This window comes from Equus quagga, chromosome 5 (assembly GCF_021613505.1).
Source record: "Equus quagga isolate Etosha38 chromosome 5, UCLA_HA_Equagga_1.0, whole genome shotgun sequence".
In the NCBI taxonomy this organism is placed as follows: domain Eukaryota; kingdom Metazoa; phylum Chordata; class Mammalia; order Perissodactyla; family Equidae; genus Equus; species Equus quagga.
This window is the reverse complement of record NC_060271.1, coordinates 19,850,028-19,871,384: the sequence shown is the minus strand read 5'-3', so window position 1 is coordinate 19,871,384 and position 21,357 is coordinate 19,850,028. Positions and strand designations below refer to the sequence as shown.

The following is a 21,357-nucleotide window of genomic DNA, read 5'->3' as shown; positions in this document are numbered from 1 at the left end:
TATAGGGACAAACTGCTTTGAGGCTGAGTTCCCATCAATCTTAAATTAAGGAAACCCCACTCAAATATTCCCTAAGTCAGACCCCGAGGCAGTGCAGTCTACAGTGGAAGGAGCAGGGCTTTGAGGCAGGGTTACCTACTTACAAATCCTGGCTTTGTCACTTACTACTTGAGTAACTTTTCTGTGCCTCATTTTTCTTACGCTTAAGATGAGACTGGTAATTCCTGTTCTCTCAAAGTCGTTATGTGGAGTAAAAGAGATAATTACATTAAAGCACAGTGTCTGACAATAGTAGAGAAAACAATTGTGAATTCATTCCCTCCTTAGAACAGACGTTTCAGCTTCTGGGTAGAAGGGCCGATCCCTCATCAGGCATATCTAATGCAGATCACCTTACCTATTTATCTCCTAAAACAATCTGGTGTCCACTAAAAGCTAGGCTTGTAGAGTGTGCTCCCTGCAGTGAGGGAATGACTAGTCTTATTTTTGTTTCTACTGCCCCTAGCACAGTACACTGACACTCACTAGGAGTTCAGGAGACGTCACCTAAATGAATGAAAGACGTGCAGATATAGTTTTTGGGAAGATATACTCCCTTGAGAACATAAACTCTCCTGGGAAGATAGGCTTTCTTGGGAAAAATACCAAATTTGAAGCTTTCCTGTTCTAGAATAGTGATTCTTCCTTTACCTGCAAACACACAGGTTCTACAAATGTGGGTTTAGCAGGCAGAACAGAGAATTTAAAAATAATCAGCACATCACTTTTAGTTTTCAGTCTGGCTTTGTACTTTATCTTTCTTTTCTCCTCTGGATTAGAAAGTGAACCTTTACGTAGTGGGGCGGTTGGACAGAAACAGGCCAAGGGATCAGACCCGGGAGGAACCGGCCCGACCCCTTGCTCTGGCTTACGCAACCCAGTAGATGCACATTTCGCTGCATCTGAGAGAAGAGATAAGAACACCGGGGGCCCCACTGGGCTGCCCCGGCACCATCGGCGGCAACGCGGAGACCAACTGTCCGGAACAAACAAGACCAGGAGGTTTGAGGGTGGCAAACGAAGAGTACAAACGGAGCACCCCTGAGAAGAGGCTGGGAAAAGGAACCTGGCTAGGAGAACTCCCAGCCCGGGGCGACACGGAAAAACCCGAAGACAGGCTGGGGGGGGCTCCAAGCCGGACGAAGAGGGGCAGGGTCCGGGTCTCCATGGAAACAGGGGAGGGGGGCTGGATACCCATCCCCATGGAAACGGAGGAGGGGTGGGGTCCCTATGGTGACCCGACTGGGGTCTCCACTGGGAAATGCTTCAGGAGGGAGCCTAAGCCCCGCGCCCCCCGGGAAGCCCCCAGCCCAGGCCGCGTCTAGTTTCGCCTTTTACCTCCGCGGCTCCCGGCAACGGCGGCAGCGGCAGCTTCTCCCCTCCCCAGCGGCACCATGATTGCCCCCACCTTCCCCGAACGTCACTTCCGCTTCCGCTTTCCGGAGGAAGGAGGGGAAACCGGCTCCGCCTATCGCGGGCGCTTCGGGTTGGCTTGTGCGGCATGGGGGCTGAGCTCGAGCCTCCAATTGGAGAGCGGGAGGGGCGGGGCGGGGCGGGGCTCCGCGGAGACGGCGCCCTGCTGGGAGTTCGCCCAGCGCCGGGAAGCGTCCGCCGGGAGTCCGGCCGGCGCTCCCGCGGCACCAGACGCGAGGAACGCGGATTGAACCCTCAACCACCAACCCAAAGCGGCCTCCGCCCGGCTTGCGCTGGCCGCCCTCGCCCTGGCAGCCACAACCGCAATGGGAAGGATCAGCTAGCCATCCGAAGTCCGGCCCGGGTCCGCAAGGGGAGAGCCTGGAAGGCTGTGACATCTCCGGATTTCTCCCTGTGGCCGCAGCTGCCCCTCATCGTTCACCACAGTTAATATGAGCAGGAGGGTCTAAGATGGAAGATTGGAGCCAAATAGCAGAACTAGGAGTATTTCGATCCTAGCCGGAGGTGACCGCCGCCTCTTCCCCCACTCTGACGCTCTCCTGAGATTCCCAACTCTGCTTCCTCACACTCCTGCCTAGGCTGTCTGTCCCAATTTTTTCCCCTGCCGAGGACTGCGGGTTTCACGGCACTTGCGCCCGGGCCAGTCAACGCCACCTACTGGCCATTCCCTTTCTTTAACCTTTCACACTGTCATCCTACTGGCCGGTATGTGTATGTAAGTCACATTTTACACTGCCAAAGAGTAGTGGTGTTCCCGTGCCCAAGAAGCAGTTTTGCATGTGGCTTCATTATGCTGATTTTTCTAAATGCCAGGAAGATCTAGCTGTTAGAACCTCCCAGGAGCCACTGCCCCTTTTCCCCATTAGCTACTTCTCTAGAAGATTCAGAGTGGGACAACCCCCGGAGACTAGATCAGGGGTCAAGGGGATCAGACCTGCCTGTAGTATCTCTTGCTTTTAAAATGTGAGTAGTGACTGTTACCACCAGACTGCCAGGCAAATATCTCTTTGGCCTCTGACCAACTGTCCCTGTGCTTAAGCCACAAAGGTCCAGCTGCTGAGAGTAGCCATCTCTTAAGAGATAAAAACATACAAACAACCACTGTTAAAAATACATTTATCACTGAAATATATTACACATACGAGAGAGGGGATGCATCATATATAATTTGGAGGATTTGCTGGCGCAGAAAGTCCCACTTGTTTCACCAGAACACCAGTTTCTTCAGTGTTTTCCTTTTCAAGCCACCGTACTGCCCTCAGAGGCCCAGCGGCCAGCCCCAGAGTTGTTGAGCCATATCTGAGTAGGAATGGGGGTGGGGTGTCATATGCATGCACACACGTCCTCAGAGCGTTGGAAGCATCTGGGGTGGCTGCAGCCTGTTTATCCAGTAGCTTCCACTTGCATTCTTGCTGTCCAACTCATTCTCCCTTCAGGACTCCAAAGTTCGTTCAAATATCTGATCCTGGGCAGCTCAGCCCGGCTACAGGGAAGGCACTGACTATGCCCTGGAGGCAGGTTGAGCGAGCACAAGAAGTACAGTTATTTAAACATCTTTGAAAAAAAAATAGAGATCTATCTGTGTTAAATAACTAAAGTTGAACATTGAATGTCAGTTTTATTGTGGTGGTTTTCCCCCATGTCTTCACAACTCACAGCAGGTCTGGGTGTGACAGCCATGGTGGGGAGGGTGGTCTGGGCTCAGGAAACAGGCAGCTGCCACTCTTGCTTCTAAGTGGCCTCACATCCTCTTAAGGCAGCTCTTCAGGTGAGGCTGGAAATTGGCTGCCTCCGGTAAAATCGGCGAGGAGAGGGAGGCTCAGGGGGAGTTGCAGAGGAACTGGCGAATAAATTCTTGAGCCTTCTTCTTCTCTACCATTTCAAGCTTTTGGTGACCAGCTGGGTTTCGAAGCAGTAAGCTGCCAAATATGCTAGCTGCATGAAAAACACAGAAAACAAATGATTCAGCAAAAGAAGTACTACTTATTCTTGTGTTGTTAGGGGTGGGGAGGATATTTGCTGCTTTATAAAAACTATGTGAGAGTAAACTTCACCCAGAGCTTGCGATTTGAGTTTGCAGGCCTTCCCAGGCATGCTCCCACAACAGTTCTGCTACAGTGGACTTGGGACCCCCCCCTCAACCACACTTCTCCTAATGAGGCTCTCAGTTTGCAGACATACTTCCCACAGACGCTTGGCTGCTCACCTAGAATATTCTCATCCAAATGATTTTTTGCTGAATTTTTCAGCAGTTCTTGCAAAAACGCCATCAAGTAGTTGAAGACATTTTTGTGGAATGTGGGGAGAGTAGAAATGACCTGGAAGAGAAAGAATTTGGATTTGTCTTGTTGTTCACTCAATCATGTGTCAACTGCCTGCCATATTCCAGGAACAGGAGTACGACTGTGCACAGAAAACCTTGATCAGTTACCACTTGGCACAAATGCCAAAAGAGAGGCACAGATCAAGCACTGCATGAATTTAGACGTCAAACTTCTCACTGCATGTTTCTCAAAAGACTTAAAGGAATAGAAGACATTTTAGTTGGGTCTTGAATATAAGACAAGATTGGACCTGCAGAGGTAAGGACTAGAATACTTAGGGCAAAAGAAAGTGTAAAAAAAAAGGCAAGATAAGGAGAGCGGGGAGATGAGGAGAGAGGACACATTGTGAGAAGCCCACTTTGGCAGAAGCACAACTATCCGAACAGGCACGAAGCCTGCAGGGTTGATGAGACTAGACTTCAACTAGACTAGACCTCCAGCTCTCTGCACATCAGAATCGGGTGGGAAGCTTGCACAAACTATATTCCAAAAGACATTCTCACTCAGTGGATGTGGGGTGAGGCTCTGGAAAATGTATTAGCAAGTTTTCTAGATTATTCTGCCATGGTCAGTTGTATGTGTGAATCACTAAGCTAGATCATAAAAAGTCTTGAACATTTAAGAAAATCACTAATTGGCAGTGGAAAGCCAAGTATGGTTTTCGACCAAGAGTGACATGCTGAGAGCTTTAGAATACACAATCTGATGGCGCTATGCAAAACAAACTAGCAGAGAGAGAGCCTGAATGCAGGGCCCTGAACCGTGGTAAGTGGAACGAGAATGGAAGAAAGAAGATGGGTGACAGATCAAGAGGTCTGGGCATGTGGGAGGTGAGAACAGGAGGAGTCAGAAATGACTCAGGTTTCTAGGGTGAGTCACTGGAATTAAGAATGATGCCATTAAAAGAAAAAGGGACATGAGAGGAAGAACAGGTTTGGGAAGGAAAGATGTGGAATTGAATTTCTAAGACATTGCATTTTGAGTGATGGCACCCACTTCGTTCCCTCAGGCCTCATGAGGCCTGGGGCTGCAACATGTGTACGCTGATGCTCAACACTTCCCCTCACCTGTTTACTTGCCGTGTAGTTGCCAGAACACTCCAAGCAGTTATGGTAGGCACTGTAACAGATGACAGGCTCCGGCAGGCTCTCCAGGAAAAGCAGCAAGGCTTCGGCTACAGAGTGATTGCTAGCAGCTTTGAGCCCATCGTTAAGGAACAGGGGATGCCTCTGCCCATGGTTAGGAAAAGGCCCAGGAGCGAGCACGTGCCAGAAGTGCTGCCTGCTCAGAGCTAGGATGCCAGACTGACATCTTGAAGGGGCCAAGCTGTTTGTCAGCTTAGCCGGGCCCTCCTGAGATCCTGCTATATTGGTTGCTTAAAGTTGTAAAGTCTTTTCTATGCAAACTTTAAGTAGGAAAAACATGAGAGCTGAGGACACAAGATCAGATTTTGAGCCTTAAAATATTACTCATTCCTTTTTCTCACCTCTCCTACTCATATCCTCACACACAGACACACACAGACACACATGCACGTGAATATCTGAAGGATACAGAGGGTGTCGATCATGCCAGTGTCCAGACAGTCCCTGACGTGCTCAAACTCCGACCTCAGGCCTGGCTGCTGAAACAGATCTTCCTGCAGAAGGTAAGAGAGTTGCAAAACAATTATGTTCTCAGAAAGTCAGCCACCATTTCCTGACCTAGAAATATAATCACCAGCAGAGTGCAAAACGAGCAGGGTAGTGCGGCCTGTGAATCACCCTGGTAGATGAGCTGATTTAGGCTGATGGCGCTGGTTCATCTTGCAGGCCTTCCCAGGCATGCTCCCACAACAGGTCTTTAAAGTGATCTTTAAAGTATGTCTTTGGGGCTGGCCTGGTGGCATAGTGGTTGAGTTCGCACCCTTAGCATCGGTGGCCAGGGTTCATGGGTTTGGATCTTGGGCGCAGACCTACACACCACTCATCAAGCCATGCTGTGGCGGTATGCCAAATACAAAATAGAGGAAGACTGGCACAGATGTTAGCTCAGGGACTATCTTCGTCAAGCAAAAAGAAGAAGATTGGCAGCAGTTGTTAGCTCAGGGCCAATCTTCCTCACACACACGTAAAAAAGTATGCCTTTAAAGTAGCTATGTTTCCTGCAGTGTTATAGAGGGATTAACCAGAAAAAGAAAAAACTGAAGAAAATATATCATAAGATGGAAAAATGGACCTCAATGCTTTGTGACATCAAGATTATGGCAATAAAGGTATTTCCACTAGTCCTAGGATACTTTATATTCATTTGTTTTACAAAATGATCTAATGCCATATAACTAGGTTAATATGTATTGCTCAAAAGTTACACGTGAAAGGAGCTCAACAGAAAAGGGAGAATAGCAGAGTACTTAGGAATGTGAATTCTAAAACAGAGGAGAAAAGCCCCTTGACAGTGGCCTTGGCAATGATTTTTTGGATATGACACCTAATGACGCACAAGCCACAAAATCAAAAATAAACAAGCGAGACCACATCAAACTAAAAAGCTTCTGCACAGCAAAAGAAACAATCAGCAAAGTGACAAGATAACCTATGGAATGGGAGAAAATATTTGCAAACCACCTAGCTGATGATATGGGGTTAATATCCAAAATACCTAAAAAACTCATACAACTCAACATCAAAAAAGCCCAACAAATAATCCAATTAAAAAATGGGCAAAAGATCTGAATAGACATTTTTCCAAAGAAGATATTCAAACGGCCAACAGGTACATGAAAAGATGCTCAAGATCACTAGTCATCAGGGAAATGCAAATCAAAACCATAATAAAGTATCACCTCACACCTGTTAGAATGGCTATCATCAAGAAGGCAGGAGATAACAAATGCTGGAGAGGATGTGGGAAAAAGGGAACCCTTGTGCACTATGGGTGGGAATGTAAACTGGTACAGCCACTGTGGAAAACAGTATGGAGGTTCCTCAAAAAATTGAAAATAGAAATACCACATGACCCAGCAATTCTACTTCTGGGAATATATCCAAAGGAAATGAAAAGAACTCGGAAAGATTCTGCACCCCCATGTTCACTACAGCATTATCACAACAGCCAAGATATGGAAACAACCTAAGTGTCCATCGATGGATGAATAGATAAAGAAATTGTGGTACATATATATAATGGACTATTACTCAGCCACAAAAATTGAGGAAATCCTGCCATTTGTGACAATGGATGGACCTTGAGGGCATTATGCTAAGTGAAATAAGTCGGGGAAAGACAAATACTGATATGATCTCACTTATGTGAAAACCCCACAAATTCATAGAAAAAGAGATCAGATTAAATACATAAGTACTAGAAATGTAACGTACAGCATGAGGACTATAGTTAACACTGCTGTATGATATATGTGAAAATTGTTAGGGTAGATGCTAAGAGTTAATCACAAGAAAAAAGAAATTTTTTGTTTCTTTTGTTTCTTTTTTTTAATTGTATCTATATAGATGATGGATGCCAACTAAACTTATTATGGTAATCATTTCACAATATATGTAAGCCAAACCATGATGTTGTACACCTTAAACTTATACAGTGATGTATGTCAATTATATCTCATAAAAATAGGGGAAAAAATAAATAAAAAGTGAAAAAACAAACAAACAAAACTTCTATAGCCAGAGTCTGTGAGTTCAAATACCAATCCTACCTATTTCTCAGCTTTGGGACCTTGACAAAATTCTTCAACCTTTCTGGCCATCTGTTTCCTCATCTGAGAGCTATTGTGAGAACTAAATAAGGCAATGCTGTAAACACTTAGAATAGCGTTTGGTACATTGTAACACTCAATAAATGAGAGGGAAACAAAAGTGAAAAGAGAATATCCAAAGAATGTAAGTGGCTTGGAAGTGGTGGTAGATTATAGTTGGTATCAGTCTCCCTGGGAGCTCTAAAAATGACTCAGTGAAACTGACCAACCTGATCCCAGAAAGCCTGCCCACCTCCCTCTAGAACTCCCCTGCCTCTGTCTGCCTTGTCAACAAGTGAGCCCCTACCCTTCCCAGAAGCTGGAGAGAGTTCCCAAAAAGGAGAGCAGAGTGACACCCTGAGAAGTCTCCAGCTGACTTTCTACCTGGGACCCCAGAGGCCAGGGGAGGGAACATGCTGTGCTGGGAAGGCCATTCTGTGCAAGGCTGCTTCCCTTGGGGGTAATCAAGCACCATATGTAACATCAGGGTGCCACAGGGGTGTGAAACATGAACTTATCTATCCCTCATTCACTCCCTGGGGGAACAACAACTTTCCACAAGTTCCTCAGGGTAAGAACTTTTTATGCCAAGAGTTCTAGGGGCTGACACTCTTTCTCAAGGCAGCCTGGCCTCAATCAGGTCTGATGACTTCACTGCCACCTACCTGCTGGACCGCATTTCGGTACAGGTAGTCAACCATCATCCAGAGCTCTTTGGGGATTTCCATGGGGTTCTCTAACTGGCTCCCATCGTCTTCAGTCCATAGTGGCCTCAGAGTCTGCAAAGAAGTAAAAAGCCTGATAAGAAAGCCCACCAATGGAACTTCTGCCAGCTGGCTTCAGGAGGACGCACAATATGGGGACAGCAAACCCATGGAAGAAGGGAAGCATGTCAATGCCCCCAAGCAAACATTCCACCGGCAAAAATGAAATCAGGTGGAGCAATCAAGGCACAGATGGCGACTTCTGAGAACTGGGAGTGGCTTATGGGAAGCAGTGTCAAGGCATCAGGTGAAACACGCGCCATCGTCTTAGGAAAAACCTCCTGCCTACAGCACTTCACTGTCAGAACCAGAGACAGTGTGGTCTGGGGAAAAAGAGCACAGATGTGGGAGCCCAAAACCTGAGTGCCAGGTCTGGGTCCAGGTTAATTCGCCATGTGACCTAGACAAATCACTCTCCTTATGGTGCCTCTGCTTCCAGCTGTATAATGGAGACAAGAGAGTTCAAGACTCCCTAAATTTAAAAAAAAATGCATTGGAGGCGGGAAGAAAAACGCATACATACTACCATAAATCTGCTCCAAACTAGTTCCCTTGTATTATAATTGTCACCATAGGAGCCTTTTAGATCTCAGAAAATTTAGTTTAGGATGATAAACCACCAAGTGACGACTAAAACAAAAAAAGGGAAAAATATCATGGGCCAGGGAACCTTCATATCTTAGTATCAACGGCTGAGTTTCTCTAATACATTATGTATGAAAGACTGAAAACACGGCCACATCATTTTGCAGCTTTTTACCACAAGAGGTAGAGAGTCCTTCCCTGCCCCTGGGATCTGGGCTGGCTCCACAACTTGCTGCCATCTGATTGCAACCACACAAATGAGCCTACGAAAACCAGCACAAGAGCCACACCGGAAACTCATAGAGTCATGGGAAGCAAGAACCCGTTGTCTTAAACCACTAAAATTTCAGGGCAGTTTGTTAGACAGCAGTATACAACTGACGGAGGAAGCAAGTTCTAAGAAGGCTGAAGAATTCTCAGGTTCCTGGGAAGGTAGGCACAGGAATATCTTGTTTGACTGGCTTGGCTGCTACATGGGTCTAGATCTTTCCTTGTGGCAGGTGACTCACCAGCTCCCTGATAGTTTCAAGCGGCAGGTCCAAGATTGGCTCCTTCATGTAACATAACGTATGAATGGGAGATCCAAAACAGCTGGGCAGGTAGTTCCCGGACACAGACAAAAAGTAATCCTTTCCCCTGTCCAAGTGCAAAACCAGGATGTCCTCAATTTTGTCTTCATTAGAGTTGAGCTTTGTAGCCGTGCTCTTATTTACAAATAGCTCCAATTCAATCTCAATGGTAGAATCTGAAGAAAAATTTTAAAAAGGAACGTCAGTGGGTGGGAGGCCAAGAGGAAAGGGGGAAAGAAGATAAGCGGGAAGAGGGTCAGGTGTAAAGAGTTAGGGAGAGGAAGGAAGAGGATCAGCCGACCAACAAGTATTTAAGGACATGCTCAGCACTCAGGAGACACACGAACGAGGAGTGGGCAGTCCTAGTGGGGATACGAAAACAACCAACAAAAACAGGTCAATAGGCAACTGCCATAAAATGCAAGTTCTCAGGAGCACAGCTCGAGCTGGAAATTATTAATACAGTAAGAAGGCATGGATCAGAGCTTGCCCTGAGCCAGGTCAGATGAAGACACCTGATCCAGCAGAAAATATACGGCAAGTATCAGCCTGTGAATTGTCCACAACTCTGGCTTAATCCCTCTGCCTCAGAGCACAACACAGAGTGCAAAGGAGAAGCTGGGGGCACGCCACGGGGTACATTCCAGGGCCAGATGTAATTTCTGGATTACCGCCCATTGTCTTGCCCCACAAGAGTAGACAGTTGGGAGCTGACGATAGTGAGGCAGACAGTGAAAATGGTTCCTTCGACAGCAGCGCCTGCTTCCCAGCAACCTTATGTTTTCTCTTTCTGTGAAATTATGGAACATAAACATGACTGAGAAGGCTTCTGAAACTGAACCCATGCTCCTCACTATTTTATAGTTATTTATGGATGGTTCATCCACAGGGCTCTTAAAAAGTTTCAAGCAGACAAGAAAACTCTCAGGAACAAAAAGCTTATTTTAGGAGAATGAGCAGACAGGGTGGAAGGTTCCCAAACCAGAAGCAGGAGCGTGGGCAGAGAGGCCGTACCTGGCAGGAGGAAGCCTCTGCTGGGGTTGGCGTTCAGCCACTGCTTACAGTAAGACTGCTCATCAGGCTTGTTGATGAATTCAAACCGACAGGGTACTTGTCCATTATGAATGGTAAAGGATTCCACTTGCAACTGCATGTACTTCACATTCTGAAAACAGAACTGGGAACGAGCCCGGGACCAGTCAGACCAGTGCCCTCTCCTGGGCAACCTGCCCAGCCACCCTAACTGGGCAATCCTTGCCCTTTCTGGAAAGAAAATGAAGGACTACTTCTTTCAAATCATGTTTTTGCTTCAAGTACTTACCTAGGAGGCCGTGGCTACCACTAAAGACCAGTTGTCTGTATTTAACCCAGAAACCCCAAAACCCAAGGAACTCGTGTTGTCTTACAAATAAATTTCCCGAAGGAATCAAAATTTAAATCTTCTATAACCAAAGACCATTTCCAAAATACGAATGGTCTTCACAAATTCCAACCCCAAACATCAAAACCAAGCCCATCTTTCCAAGTAGCTGGACATCTAGGGCATTAAAAATATCCTCACCATAAATTCCCGTTTGATTGACTTCTTGGTATTGTCAATTCTGAATAATCTATGGTGGGGCTCTTCCATGAAAAATCTTTAGCCCTTACTTGACTTCTCCCACTGCCCATCGCTTTTCTATACTGCCTTCCCTCCCAGCAACTCAGGCAGACCCAAGAAATTCAGACTCAATTTAATCTCAGTCAAAGCAAAGCATTGGTAGGAAGACAAACCCATTGCAAGAATACATACCAGTTATACTAAAATCAAACAAAACACATTCTGGGTCATTTATGCCATTATTTAACTCACGGACGGCCCATGTTTGAGTGAAATAAATGAGCCACAAAAGGTTTAAGGGCTTCTGGTTTAGAAGATCAGGAGATTAACATAATCTAAACAAATAACCCCTCTCTTCTCAGCTAGCGTTATTAGCCTCACTTTATCTACAAGCAGCCTATCAAGAGACTAGAGTCCAGTAATTTGATAGGTGTCTCCTGGAGTTCTGAGCCTTGGCAGATGAGATTTAAGTTCTGTGAATAGAAGAGCCTGATGCCAAAAATATTCTTTTTTTCTTCACTGAGGAAGATTCGCCCTGAGCTAACATTCATTGCCAATCCTCCTCTTTTTCTGCTTGAGGAAGATTAGTCCTAAACTAACATCTGTGCCAATCCTATTGGATTTTTTTTTTTGTATGTGGGACACCACCACAGCATGGCTGGTGAGTGGAGTAGGTCTGTGCCCAGGACCCGAACCTGCAAACCCAGGCCACCACCATAGAGCGTGTGGAACTTTAACCACTCAGCCACAGGGCTGGGCCCTGAGGCCAATATTCTTAACATGCCCTTCCTACCTCTCGTTTGGAGAGGGACACAGAAGGAATGTTGGCATTTTCCATCTTATCCAGGGAGCGAACAATCTCCTCCAGGGTCTTCCGGTAAAGCTCTTCATTTCTGACTTTCACCTGGAAGGGAAACATCAGAGCCTGAGAGCCTTGGCTTCTGCCCACTTCCTCTTTTTCAGCATTGAGAACATTCACAACATGGGGAAACTGCAGTTGATAGCAACACAGAAAGTGAAGACTAAATAAATTTAATTAACAAGAACCCAATTAATGTCAGCATTGCAAGGGTCCCCCAGAGGCAAAGCTTGTACAAGTGAGCTGCCTCCTGACTGGCAGAAAGATGACGTGGTGGGAAAGCCTGGTTGGTAGTTTGGCCAGGTGTCGGGCCCAGGGCAGGAGATGCTCAGTGCCTGGCTCCACTGTGCTGGCTGCTGCCAACAGGCCTGCAAGGGGAAGCTTCTCTAGGGCTTTGATTTAAAGCAGCATTTCTCGAGCTTTTGTAACCTGTGCTTCATCAGCCAAGAAGATTTTGTCAGGCTTTCTCTTCTGTATTTTGAATTATAAACACAATTTTTGTCATTTTCCAACAATAAAACTTTAATTATAACATTCATTAGGCTTTTTTCAAACTACCCACACTCTCAGATTCTGATATGCCTCTACCTGCACTGCCCCCTTGAGAACTGGTAATGTAAGAAACACAGAAGTCACTGAAGAAGAGACACAAAGAGATAATAAATAAACGAAGAGACGGTCGACCTCACCAGTAATCAGGGAAATGTAATCTAAAATAATGAAATATTATCGGGTTGGCAGAAATCTAAGATTGATCAAATTCAAGATTAACCAGGGTGTGGGAAAAGCAGCTCATCCACGTTTGGTACAAGTGTAAAAAGGTAAGGTAATTTAGCAGGGTCTAATAAATCTAGAATACATTTTTCTTTCAACCATTAATTTCCCCTCTAGGAATTTCACTCTATAGAAATACTCACACTGGTACACAAAGATATATGTGAAGGGTAGTCCTCACAGTACTGCATATAACAGCAAAACTTTGGAAACAACTTAAATGACCATCGATATATACATTATGATTCATCCATACTGTGGAATCTTTCGCAACCTTTAAAAATACCCAGGACGGGGGCTAGCCCCGTGGCTGAGTGATTAAGTTTGCGTGCTCCACTGCAGGCAGCCCAGTGTTTCGTTGGTTCGAATCCTGGGTGCGGACATGGCACTGCTCATCAAGCCACACTGAGGCAGCGTCCCACATGCCACAACTAGAAGAACCCACAACGAAGAATATACAACTATGTACCAGGGGGCTTTGGGGAGAAAAAGGAAAAAAATAAAATCTTTAAAAAAAAAAAAATACCCAGGAGGGAGCTCCACCTTTACTGACATGGAAACATCTCCTAAGACACAGTCAGTGAGGGAAAAAAAGACAGTCTCAGAATAATGTGCATAACATGATCTCTTTTACAAAAAAGGAAAAATATCCCCTATGTTATATATAGAACACCAACATACTCATTTGTAAATGCACAGAAAAAGGTCTGGAAAGATACCACACTAAAAGCAAATGGGAATTTCCATGTATGTAGAAATACATAATAGAAGTATACCAAAACAATTAGGAATTAAATTGAAATTAAAACAATTTTTAAAAGAAGCTTCCTTACACTCAAGGGGGGAGGAGGAGATGAGAGAGACAAAGCGTCTTGGTTGTGAGAAGCAATTCCCTACAGAATGATTACAACAGGGATCAGCTGCCCACCTACCCCAATGTCAAACACTGAGCTGACAGGCTTGTGGTCACTGGTCTTCAGGGCCATGTGGCTCTGGTAACTCAGCTGAGTGATGTTCTTCCCTTTCCAGAGGATCCGGTCACACCAGGCAGGAGCACGACACTTCTCACTGAAAGGCAAAGTCCACACTGGGGGCCCTCACAGGCACAGCAGCACCCCTGCCTGGCTAGAGCCCTGGCTCAGCTGGGAATGATGGGGAAGAGCCTTCGAGTCCGTGCAGGCCAGGGGTCTGAGAGGGCAGGAGCAACTGGGGCCCACCGAGGGATACCATGTGTCCCGTGGTATCATCCAAAGCAAGTGTGAAAGCTCAGAGCCAAAGCACCGTTCAGAACGATTCTCTGCACTGAGCCTCCCACGGGGAGGCAACCTGAGAAGTAAGTGCTCCCTGAGCCTCAAAAGCGGTGGCTAAAACAGGCTCTGAATTCCTGCTGCCTGGGGTCACATCCTGGCTCCACACTGGCCTCCTTGGGAGGCTCTTTAATCTTCCTACGCCTCAGTTCCCTGAACTACAAAATGAGGATAATAAGTCATACTTACTTCAGTGGGTTATTGAGAAGATCAAACGAGATAACACATGTAATGTATCGAACAGTGCGGGGCATACCGTAAGCACTAATAAAAAATAGGAACTACTATGTAAGGACCAAGTACAAGCTAAGTCAGTTGGAATCATCTTGTCACCCTAAGCATAGCTAAAAAGTAAATCAGCCTCAAGAATTATTATGGAATAAAGGCAAGGCAGTCAAACATAAAACATGCAGGAAGGTAGGCTGCTTCATGAGCAGATTCGGAGAGAAAATGTTTGACCAGATGCAAAACACGGGGAAGAAGTCACAGGAAACCTATCCTCTTCTTGAGGTCCATGAGGGCAAGTGCTTCCATAACTTTCTGGGTTTCCATTAGCTCAACCCCCTGGAGCAACCTCGGACCCACCTGGTGTCCCAGTCGTCGGAGCCAGTATCATACTTATAGGTCGGCTGGAACGTCAGCTCGCCCTCTGTGAAGCCTTCAAAGACAGCCTTTGCAGCCACCTGAGTTTTCAGCTACGCAAAAGGATAGAAGACAAAAAAAAAAAATCTCAGAAGAAAAAGGTCAAACGTTGAATTAGCAGAGGAAAGGAAATCAATCTGGAATTTGAACCCTAACCCAAGGGGAAAGGCCCATGAGAAAGCTATTCTGTAAGATCTTGCTTAACTACCAGGAAGAGGAGCAAGCTGACCATTGCTCCAGCTGTTGCACAGTTTTTAAGGCTCTTTTAGAAGAGTGTACCTGCATCGAAGGGCCCTGAGTACCATCCTACTGAGATGTTGCCAAGAGGATTAGGTACCAATGGATACAGAGTTTCTCCCTCCCCGGTATCAAACACTCCATCTGTGTAGCACAGATTGTTCCAGTAATACAGAGAGAGAAAACTACATAGAAAAAGATACAGTCCAAAAAGCAAGGGGAACTTCCATGTATGTAGAAACATAGAGTAGAAGTATATCAAAACAATTAGGAATGAAATTTAAATTAATACAATTTTTTAAAGGAGTTTGGCAAATTAGTCATATGAACTGGGGGAAGCTCTGTGCCTTGGTTTCCCCATCTGTAGATTTTGGGTTTATAACAGAATTTGCCTCACAGGATGGTTGGGAAGATGAGCTGTCAACTTGAACAGGGCCTGACACATTATGATAATGGCTAGCCTTTTTCCTATTGCACTAATTCTGGGCGCTCCTTCCAGATCACACTCTCAGCAAGAGAGAAAAACCACAGCTGTTCCCTGCCTTCTCCCCAGAGCACCAGGCCTGGCACTGCGTGGACTGGTGAGGGACTGTCCTCTAACGTTGGAGACAGGGTCTGCTATCCAGGGGACAACAGTTGCCGAATTCCCCAAAACATGAATACCTAAAAAAACTATCAAGGAAAAATAAACATTCATACAAAAGGAAATAATAAAAATTTAGCTACTAATGTAAGATGATTCTTAAACATGGGTATATATAGACTTTAAAATCATCTGGAAGGCAGAGAACACCCAAAACTGGTACGATCACTTGAGGAAAGACCAGAAAAGAGGGCAACAGGAGATGGGTATTAAACTACAGGGCAGTTAGAACACCCCAGTCCAGAATAGAGGCAGTAAACATGCAGTTACAGAACAGACCGGGTTAATGCTGAAATGAGGATTAAAGAGAATAAAAGTAATGTACCAAGAAAAAGAGCTGGAGAGAAAAGTGAGTAAACAAAGAGATTATTCAATAAAGAAAGACATAAAGTTTAGATTTGTTTTCTTCAATTGTTCTGCACAGGGAGGAAAACAAGGTAACGAAAGATTTAGACTAATGACAATAGGAAGGATATTAAAAGGGAGATACAGACTAAAAAGAAAAAGAACTTTAACATTGATAAAGTTGAATAGTTTGACCGCTTGAATAGTTCTGAAATCTACTGAGAGGAGTAACCTGAGGAGAGTCAGAGAAACAGATTTGTCTTGTCCTATAAATGGTTAACGTTCTGAGAAAGAAATGCTAACCCAAATAACAGGGGAGAACAGCAGGTTACAGAACTGATTCCTGTTGGCAGTGAAGAAAGCCACTCACAAAAAAGAGTTGTCATTCACACTGGACAAGTCTGGAGGGGAGGAGGAAGGAGCAGGAGGCTCGTTCAGAAAAATCAGTAAATCATCTTAATCAAGTATCTTCTTTAAGAGAAGACTGGTACCCTCTTAGTCCCAACTTGAATAGATGAATGAATGAATGAGCACAGGAGACAAGAGAGAACACACTCTCGCTCCCAAGGGAGACGGGTGCCTCAAGGGATGAGCCAATGGGGAGACAGCTATGGACGAGGGAGATGCAGATGAAAGGAAGAAACCTCCCAAGTCGAGGAAGAAGAGGCTGAGAGTTGGGAAGCCAGGCTTTTCTGTGCCTCACAGTGGGGGGCAGCTGCCTGAAGAGGGCACAGGTGGCCATCTGTACCTGATCATATGCATACAGGGTTTGAAAGGCCTTCTCTTCGATGAGCTTTTTCACTTTTTCCACATCCAGCTCTTCTATCCTGTAGTTGAGGTCCCCCAGCCACAAGATCACACTGTGAGGACAGAGCACAAAGGTCACAGGGTTTGGGAGGGACTTTACCCATCCTATTCAGGGAGCTTCTGACAGGAGGCCCCTGAGGCTCAGCCTCTTGGGACTTGGGTGGGGAAGTGACTCAGCCGTTCAGGAAACCTTTTTCTCTTGGTACCCCATTTGATACCATGTCTAACATGCTGCCTACTCAATTATCTTGGTCCAAGTTCATTATAAACAACCTTAAGTTCTCCTTGACTATTTTATTCTCGCTCAGTTGGAAAGATAGTCTAATAAGATCTAAAAGCAAGATAATAAATTAGCTCATTCCTGGGAAGAGGCAAAAGAGATCAAGTACTGGGAGTCATGTCAATCACTCAAGGACCCCAAACCAGATGAGGCCATGATGTTGCCTCTGCCGCCAGGCACACTCCAGTCCACAAAACACACTCTCAGCCTTTGTTTCTAGAGCTAAATTCCTCTGGAACAAAGCTCGACTGTTACAGTGGAGTCTGGGTGTAACCACCACTGTGTCATCAGTTGGCTCTTTTTGCAGTGTGACAGTTGTTTTACTACACCTGCTACTTTGGGAAAAAGATAACTGAATGCTCCCAGATGACATCACATATCCCATAAGGCCCAATACTGCTCTATCTGAAGCCAACAAGCAGGTCATCAGAGAATCTGCACAGCAGTACACACACACCAAAATAAATGCATCTATGCACTAAAAGCAGACAAACTGACATGCAAGCTGCAACTAGGACGCTGCAGGTTCAGCAGAATGGAAGACACCCTCCCTGCTTGGCTCCCTGGAGAAGGAAAGCCATTCTGTCAGCTTCCAGAACACCAGTGAGCTCAAGACAGTTCTGCCACCGCAGCAGCAGGAAGAGAGGCTTGACTCTGTGTACTCCCTGGGGGACACCAAGGCCCCACGGGCTTCTTCCTCTTTATGAAAGAAGTGGCACAAGCTTCAAGTGTTACTGTAAAGCCTGAAATTCTAATATGCCTTGAATTTAGACACATAGAAGGTTTTAGAGACAAATGAAATAAAGAGAACAGACCAAAATTAGCACAAGATGCTCCAAGCAGCAGCAACTATAGCTTTGTAAGGTTGAATCAAGAGGTATAAAAGACGATGTGAAGGGAGACAGATGCGGTCCAGTTCTCAACTACCCACACTCCTGGAAAGAACAGACACATCAAATCCTAAACCAGACTTCTAAAGCCTGGTGTGTGATCTTGCTCTGTGGTTGCTTTCCTCACGATGTTGGATCAAGGCAGACCCACATTAAAATCAATCTTATACATTTTCCAGGGACAAGTGATGTTTGAGAAGGATGCTAGAGGTCTGCCAGATGGTACGTCGGGACACTAAACATTTCCAAAGGACATAATCCACGTGTAAGCGGGGGTTGCTGGAGTTCCCACTCCAGCCGTGGGAAGCCTCCCCCAGGCACCTCCCTAACAAACAGAGGCCCACAGCTCTGCCCAGCAGGCGCGGTGAACTGCGTGGTGTGGAAGCCCAGACTCACTCGTGCTTGCTGATGGTGAGCGGGGGAAGGCCTGGGTCAACCTGACAAAACTGCATTCGAGAACAAATGTCCTTATAGTCCTGGTTCCTCCTCTCACACTCCTCTGTGTGGGCGGCCAAGTGAGAATTCACAACGCAGATGCTGGTGTTGTGGAACTGGAACCTGATGGCCACGCCTCCTTTGTTGCCCTATGAAAAGGAGCCCAGAAAAATCCAATTCACACCTTAACTGTGTTAGTCATTTAAACCTGCAAACTTCCAAAGTGTTTTCTCCTAATTAGTCTTCATAATCGCCCTGTGAGGTCAGTAAAGCAGTGTTATTGTCTGTATTTCACAGGTAAGAAAACAAACCCAACAAGGCACAATGACTAGCCAGTCAGTGGCAAAGCTGAGTCCACTTTTCACTAAATCACAGGCAAACCATGTGCTCTCCCTTCTCCATGGGAAGCTAAGCTCTTGCGGTAGAACCTAGAAGCAGGATTCTAACAATCTCGAGAAGAGGAGGAAACTGCAAACCTATTATCGGCATTCTTTCTTTTCCTTGGTGACCCAACATAGTTTCTGCGACATAGTTCACGGATTAAACAGAAGGATAAGCTAGAGGCTCCAGAGTGGAGTGAACACAGGGGAATGCGTCAGTTCGGCAAATCAGCCAGCCATTCACTGAAACACGATTTCTGGGGGCCAGCCCCATGGCCGAGTGGTAAAGTTCACGTGCTCCACTTCAGCAGCCCGGGGTTTTGCTGGTTCGGATCCTGAGCGCGGACATGGCACTGCTAATCAAGCCATGCTGAGGCAGCATCCCACATGCCACAACTAGAAGGATCCACAACTAAAAATATTCAACCATGTACTGTGGGGCTTTGGGGAGAAAAAGGAAAACTAAAATCTTAAAAAAAAAACACGGTTTCTAAATAAATTTCTAAATTCTGTTCAATTGGCCCTGATTGAGGGTACCACTCATCTTGTAGTACCAGCACCCTCAAACTGGGACACACGCAGTCATGGTATCATTAGAAACGGGGTCAAGACCTCAGGGATCAAGGACCTCAGCGTGCCACACAGACCATCCGAGAACTCACCATCCTCCCCATGATTCCTGTCCCCACAGTCTCAGCTTCCACTTCTGAGATGTACGCTGCATGTTCCTCTTTGACGTATAATAGGAGCATGATGCCAACCAGTCGGATGAGCTTTATCTGGAAAATAGAGCCAAACGTTCAAGCCACAGCATTATTAGAAGTTGAAAACAAGAATATCCCAAAGGAAAAGTGGTCTTGAAGCTGGCTGAGAGTGTCCCTCCTTTCCCACCTTACTAGGACACAAGGTAACTACCTGTTCGACTCACTGAGTGTGCTACGTGAGAACCAAACAGCCTACAAGTGCCAAGACTTGCATCGTTCCCACCTACGGGCGCCTCTTCTGGAGCACCCAGAAGTGAAAATCGCATGATAATTACAAGTGGCTTATAATAAAGGTCATGGGAAAAGTGAAAGATTGCCTTAGAATGTCCCTGCGTGGCACCATCAAACCAAAAGATCCCTCACTCCTCTCTTACCTTTGCATACTTGGCACCTGGATGAAGACAGTCTGATACAGCTTTGAACCACTCTTCCTCCTTTGGCGTATCTTGGAAGAAAAAGGCTTCCTTACTCAGATCGAGCTCTTGGAACCTATTAGGAGAAACAATCAGTTAGACAGTAGAGAAAGTGAGCATGAAAGATGACATGTTCTCAGATTGCTTTAGGTGAGAAAATCCGAGCTTTCTAGATAAACTGCAGGACGCTCAGGAGGGAAGAAAAACAAACACCTAGAGCCGAGGAACTAAATGCCAAAGGACTTAGCAGGTGCCTTCACAAGCAACGGACCACTTCCTCTTCCCTACCAGCCTGCGGAGGAGTCGGAAGTGTCCCCCTTCTACATCTGAGGTCACTAGTTCATACAAGCACCAAGTGACAAACAGGCTCAAACCCAGGGCTATACAAATAGCCAATTCTAGGCCCTTTCCACGTCACCACGCAGGCCTCCTTGCTACCTCCTCTCCACCAACAGTGCCCAGTACAGCAGTGAGAAGACAGTAGGTGTGAAAAAAAAATGTCTGACTGCTGGAGCTTTTTTTCCTTAAGTTAACCTTCTTTTTCTGGCAAAGATATGTTTACTTTGTGACCAATAAAGTTCTGAATTATTTTTTTAAGGTATGCTTTCTGGTGAGGAAGCTCGGCCCTGAGCTAACATCTGTTGCCAATCTGCATCTTTTTTTTTTCCTACCCAAAGCTCCAGTACACAGTTATACATCCCAGTTCTAAGTCCTTCTAGTTCTTCTATGTGGGATGCCACCACAACATGGCTTCATGAGCCGCGTGTAGGTCTGCACTCAGGATCCGAACCAGCGAAGCCCTGGCCGCCAAAGCGGAGTGTGTGAACTTAACCACTATGCCACTGGCCAGCCCCAATAAAGTACTGAATTTTGTCAAAGTAATAAAATTCGGTTCAAGGTGCAATGATGTTAACAGAGTTACACTAAAAATTAAATATTAGCATTTAAATGCCAAGCACATCACTTTAATAGTACCAGAAATTTGGTTTTAATTTAATTTAAAATAGTGCCAGAACATCAAACAGAGAAGCAGCTATTATTGAGCACACACTTGTTTTCTAATTCCTTCACCTGCTGTGAAGACTCAGTTACATATTCATGTCCCCATCCCTTCAACCACAGCTATACATCTTGAGGATGTAGAGGCAACTAGAAAAGAAGCACTCACCCTACACAGTACACATCTGGAGCCTCGACACTATGTCTCAGCCAGGGCCGGAGGCATTCTTTGGGGGACTGTCCATTTACATTGTATGTTCCCACAAAAAACCTGTCACCAAAGAAAACTGATCAGTTACTCAGGAGGACTATGGAGATGACAAGGAAAAGCATTTTATGCTGATTTTGCCTCATTTCAGTCTCTCGGGAGTGGAATTTTACAACATAAGAAATGTCACATCTAACCTAGACCAATGACTGTGGCACCAACGGGTTACTTGCAATCTGCCATACTATTTGTTGCTTTTGTGATAATTTCAAACAGTGTAAGTCTACTCTGAACATTCCTATTTAGCTTTAACAGTCATTAGGGAG

General features: G+C 45.6%; 2 protein-coding genes across 3 annotated transcripts in view; both read right to left on the bottom strand.

Moving 5' to 3' along the window:
- Positions 1-1,442, bottom strand: part of MTF1 (metal regulatory transcription factor 1) — a 35,105-nt gene extending 33,663 nt beyond the window's left edge. For both annotated transcript variants that reach the window (XM_046660030.1, XM_046660031.1), the window contains exon 1: positions 1,378-1,442. The gene's annotated coding sequence lies outside the window, so the exon portion shown is untranslated. The remainder of the gene's footprint in view (positions 1-1,377) is intronic.
- Positions 1,443-2,572: 1,130 nt separating this feature from the next.
- The window catches only part of INPP5B (inositol polyphosphate-5-phosphatase B), a 48,714-nt gene continuing 29,929 nt past the window's right edge, over positions 2,573-21,357 (bottom strand). The window contains 15 exon segments of the mRNA XM_046662343.1: positions 2,573-3,408; positions 3,680-3,791; positions 4,865-4,992; positions 5,352-5,436; positions 8,196-8,309; positions 9,389-9,624; positions 10,463-10,625; positions 11,842-11,952; positions 13,614-13,749; positions 14,574-14,683; positions 16,604-16,715; positions 18,229-18,416; positions 19,310-19,426; positions 19,786-19,900; positions 20,993-21,094. Of these exon segments, the coding sequence (XP_046518299.1) occupies positions 3,293-3,408; positions 3,680-3,791; positions 4,865-4,992; positions 5,352-5,436; positions 8,196-8,309; positions 9,389-9,624; positions 10,463-10,625; positions 11,842-11,952; positions 13,614-13,749; positions 14,574-14,683; positions 16,604-16,715; positions 18,229-18,416; positions 19,310-19,426; positions 19,786-19,900; positions 20,993-21,094 (1,945 nt within the window). The 3' untranslated portion in view covers positions 2,573-3,292.